The sequence below is a fragment of the Penaeus japonicus genome, unplaced genomic scaffold (assembly GCF_977035675.1).
Source record: "Penaeus japonicus unplaced genomic scaffold, GWHDUDI00000001_assembly GWHDUDI00000026, whole genome shotgun sequence".
NCBI lineage: Eukaryota > Metazoa > Arthropoda > Malacostraca > Decapoda > Penaeidae > Penaeus > Penaeus japonicus.
In genome coordinates, this window is record NW_028234428.1 from 22,605,266 (window position 1) to 22,610,265 (window position 5,000).

A 5,000-nucleotide genomic window follows, 5' to 3' on the forward strand; every position below is an offset into this window, starting at 1 on the left:
CTAATACTGTTCTTCCAGCATCCCTAAAGGCAGCTAACATTCAAAGAACAAAGAGCAAAGAACTGGAAACACCTTGAAACCTTTATTGCTCTAACTCTTATGCAAATTTCATGCTCAAAAAATATAAGGACTAGTGCTCTCATCTCCTCGTAATAACAAGGAAAAATGAAAGCGTGTCTATATCCTAATTTCTATTAAAAAAAAGAAAGAAAAAAAAAACATAATAATGAGCCTTAATTTGCTAAAATAATGATAATAATGATTAGCCTGACATCTATGAAAAAAACTATTCAAAATACTAACAGTTATAATGTAAATATATATGTATATATATTAGGACAAATATTAAGATATTTAAACAGAGAAGATAAATATAAGTCATATAGAAGGCACCTCAGTTCCAACCATCTCCACAGACATGACAGAATTATGCCTCTTCAATGCACAGTATGTCCTACTCTTTATTCAACTATAGTCAGAATTATGCCTCTGGAGCCCTAGTTTCCCATCCACCTATTTTCCAATTTGTATGCATTTAAATGTTCATATGCATATCTACCTCACAATGATGATCATCATCAGTATTCCTTCCCAGTTCAAGGAAATAAGTGAAACTGAAGTACCTCATATAAACGTTCATACCAATCCAAACATATACAATATCTACCACATAAATAGAATATTAATTAAATAAAGGGAAAATGTAGTATTGTTTCCTTACCATCCATACTTCTAGAAGATAGTTTTCTACGGCTCAGTGTTCGCTCAAATTCTGGATTGTTTCGATCGCTAAGATTAGCTGCCATGCGGGATTGGTACTGCGTCCGCCCAGAATATCGGAACTTTGATCCTAACCGTGGCCAAAGCCCTTGCTTCTGTGGTGGTTCTGGGGTCATTAATCTTTGATAGAAGGAGAGAGAGAGAGAGAGAGGGTGAATATAGTAATAAAGTATAATTATAGTTGAATATTAGAGACAATTTTAATTATTTGACAATAGGACATACTCACTGATCCAATTGATTTGCTTATTGTTTACAAGTCATATACCTACAAATTTACAATTCCACACATCTCTAACACAGACAATAGTTAACCTTATCCAAACATGAATCTATGCTAATAAATAAAAGCCTTCCCACACTTCTACAGAATCCACACTTTGAAACAAACCTGAAAAAGGTGTGATGCTCCACGCACACCTTCCAAAGTCTCTTAGCTGCCTTGTGATTGGGCAATTTGAAGCCGATTGTCGACTCAAAGGTTTCAAACTCGCCGGGTCTAATCTTGATGTAGAAGTTACTTCGCTTGTATGAGATTTTGAGGATTTTGGGCCATGCAAATCGATTGATGCGTAATCTAGAAATATTTAAATTGAGAATTAAAATAGCATATCACACTTTTCAAAACTAGTTTAATATCACCTTTCAAAAATAATTTGATTCTTAACCATGGAGATAGAAATATGCATTCAAAAACTTTTCTCATTGAGGATACTTCCTGGTAATGCAAAAAATCAGGCGTCTAAACCACATTAATAGCTGGAAGAATCAAGTAATTTAAAGCCTTTAATACTTACTTGTCTCTATAAACAAGGAGGCCTGATGCACAAACACCCAACATGATATCTACACCTTCTGAATCCTTAGCTGAATGCATGTCAACACCATACATCGCTAACTTCTTTGCATTTTCTAGGTAGTGTAGTTCTGCTTCTGCAGGGGTTTGCCCTCTGGAGGAGAAAAAAGGTCATGTGAACACATGGCAGATATTTTGAAAAAAAAATGCAATGACAAAATGACTATGTAAAAAAGAGACAAATAAACCAGACTTGATCAATGTGCTAAAGCTCATAAATTATCAGGATCACGTGAATAAAGTTAGTCTTTCTAACTGAGATACTACTCCACCTGGCTACCTATTAGCCTGATAATGCTTGTGCATCATGCAAATATTGTAATGAAAACATTCCAGCATTTTATATTAATGACATTGATCAATGACCTTTTTTGTGCTCTATAAGTACTGTATTACCCACCACACTTGCCAAATGCTGCAACATCAAGAAACATTACTGCAGAGGAACAGTCATTTTGAATCTTACACATAATTTTACTCAGTGATGCTTATTTACACTGCTGAACTAATGTGAATTTGTCATATGTGAATAATCACAAAATTTACTTTTGAGAAATGTATGATAAAAAGTACTAAAATTATCCTCCACCCCACAGGTGCATCCTATAGGCCAGCGCATGCATTACTCAAAATTTACCAATTAGCCACAAAAAAATTTCTTTCTTAAAAATTCTGACATAACCTATATGACTGTGCATAAAATGCAGCTCATCCAATACACTAATATAAAAAAAAACTATAATATATGTACCTTTGTGATACATCAATTAAGCAGAGATAAACAAGCAGAAGTAGACAAAGCTAAAGGGAAAGAAGAGTATGTAGGAGACCAAATTCAAAGATCACTCGAAACCTACTTATGTGTCTTGTGTAGGTCCACAACCTTCTCCTCCAGCTCGGCATTCTGGTTTGGTGCAAATGTGAATTCAGACAAGTAGCTTGTGCCGGCATGTTCTTTGGCATCATAGTCTCCAACCTCTGCTTGTACCATGTATGAGCCTAGCAGTGCATGTGTAACAAAAGAACATGGAAGTTTGCCCGTCAAGATATCCTGTCGTACCTGTAGGTAAGAAAAAAATGGGGAGAACATAATATACACTTAAAAAATATTGTACTTTCATTTAATGGGTCCTTGCAATTCAGGTATGATTCTTAATGCTGTGATTGAAAAAAAAAATCTTTCCCAAAGCTAATCGTATAATGTAATACATTTTTTCTCACACACACTCCTGTTTACCTGAAGACAAAGCTGGTATCTGGTGATGTCTTCGGCCAGCTGAGCCGGGTCAGGGGGATAGAACTTGACCTCGAAGTTGAACTCCCACGGCCCCTTGACCTGCTTTGAGATTCTCTTCTCCGGGTTGACCCAAGTCTTGAAGTTGTTGTGGTCCATATAGCTGAGGCCAAAGTAGTCCTTCTCTAGGAGGTTTATGCGGTCAGCTACACTGTTGATGAGGTCCTGGCCCTTGGCTTTTTTCTATTGAAATAAAGAGCGAGTTACTTCTGTGCATGGGAAGATGTGTCTGGCAGATTGACAAATCATATTTCATATCTTTGTTAAGGAGCTCATAAATACAAATCCTTATGTGATAAAATTCATCAAGTAAAGACTTCACTTTTATACTCTTCATAACAAAAAATAAATAAATAAATAAATAATACACTTTAATTACGTATGATACATAACAAAAGTGTAATTGTTAAAAGTGAGAGAAATTTAAATTAATCAATCAATAAATAAAAAAAAGACATTCACACGTCCACCAAATTCCACCTGCCAACAACACTCCTCCACACGAACTCACCCAAAACAAATAAACAAATAGAAAACTGCATCAGATATCCCCTCTTCCTCTTATCGCTGCCATTTACTCACCTCTCCCACTTCCAACTCACTCTCCCTAAATGCAATTACTCTCCTGCTCACCTCTACCTTGTCTCCTCTCCCATTTTCACCCCATACCTCTCTCCCCCCCCCCCACCTCAACCCTCCACTACCACTCACCTCCACCTCCTCAGACTCACCTCTATCACCCCCTCCCACTACCTCTCCCACTTGCCTATATTTCCCCAACCCCAATCCTATTCCCCTCCACCTCCACCTTCCCCATTCCCCTTCCCACTCACCTCCACTTTCCCCTCCCCCTCTCACTCAACCTCTACTTCCCCCTCCCCCTCCCCCTCACCTCCACTTCCCCCTCCCCCTTACCCTCTTACTCACCTCCACTTCCCCCTCCCCCTCTCACTCACCTCCACTTCCCCCTCCCCCTCCCCCTCTCACTCACCTCCACTTCCCCCTCCCCCTCCCCATCTCACTCACCTCCACTTCCCCCTCCCCCTCCCCTTCTCACTCACCTCCACTTCCCTCTCCCCCTCTCACTCACCTCTCCCCTTCTCCCCCTCTCACTCACCTCCACTTCCCTCTCCCCCTCTCACTCACCTCCACTTCCCTCTCCCCCTCTCACTCACCTCCACTTCCCTCTCCCCCTCTCACTCACCTCCACTTCCCTCTCCCCCTCTCACTCACCTCCACTTCCCCCTCCCCCTCTCACTCACCTTCACTTCCCCCTCCCTCTCCTAACCATTCCCACTTCCCCCTCCCACTCACCTCTACTGCCACCTCGCATTCACTCCCATCAAGGAGCTTGACCCGTGAAAGGACCATCTTTCCCCTCGGAGCCTTGGAGGGGGACTTGCTAGGGGAGCCAGAGGTCTTGGTCTCCACGCCGACCCCATTCTCCCCCTTCCCCGCCTTCTCCTCCGGCATAGCTGCAGGTGCCTGTAAGACAGATTTAGAATTTTAGATAAAACAAAGTGATAGTAAATGGAATTCTAGTGATGTTCTGGATGATAATGGTAGAGATGATAATGAGATTGGCAATTGTAGTTCTGACACTAATATTCATCAAAATATAATGATAATGATAATGATAATGATAAAGATAATGATTATGATAATAATAATCCAATGATAATAATTGGCATCACCAGACTGAAAACACTAACAAAAGTTGAAACTATAAAATATAATAGAATCTTGCATTAAAACATTGCTTAAAGATGGGCAATGACATCCACTCACAGTTTAATAACCCAAATTTCTGTGATTCTATGCATTCCTCTCTTAACTAATGATAATAACATACTTAGACCAACTTCTCTCTGAGAACCATTTTCATTTCAGCTAAGCAATGGAGTGCATAGCTTCGCTCTCCAAATAGCTAAGCATGTTAGCAACAAACTTCAAAACTAATACAGTCTCTCAAAACATCATCTGTTATGTAAACCAGTCAAAAACCATGCAAATTCCCTTCTTAAAATACCCTGATTAACTCAACTTTCCAATCTATGCGATGATGCAAAA

At 39.6% G+C, this 5,000-nt stretch overlaps 1 protein-coding gene across 32 annotated transcripts in view; it reads right to left on the reverse strand.

Annotated features, from left to right (window-relative positions):
* The window catches only part of cora (erythrocyte membrane protein band 4.1 like coracle), a 67,264-nt gene that overhangs the window by 34,381 nt on the left and 27,883 nt on the right, over window positions 1–5,000 (reverse strand). For all 32 annotated transcript variants that reach the window (XM_043012086.2, XM_043012076.2, XM_086552148.1 and 29 more), the window contains 6 exons: window positions 4,245–4,415; window positions 2,874–3,113; window positions 2,494–2,696; window positions 1,578–1,730; window positions 1,172–1,357; window positions 722–900 (listed from right to left, as the gene is read on the reverse strand). In XM_043012086.2, coding sequence (XP_042868020.2) covers window positions 722–900; window positions 1,172–1,357; window positions 1,578–1,730; window positions 2,494–2,696; window positions 2,874–3,113; window positions 4,245–4,415 — 1,132 coding nt within the window. The remainder of the gene's footprint in view (window positions 1–721; window positions 901–1,171; window positions 1,358–1,577; window positions 1,731–2,493; window positions 2,697–2,873; window positions 3,114–4,244; window positions 4,416–5,000) is intronic.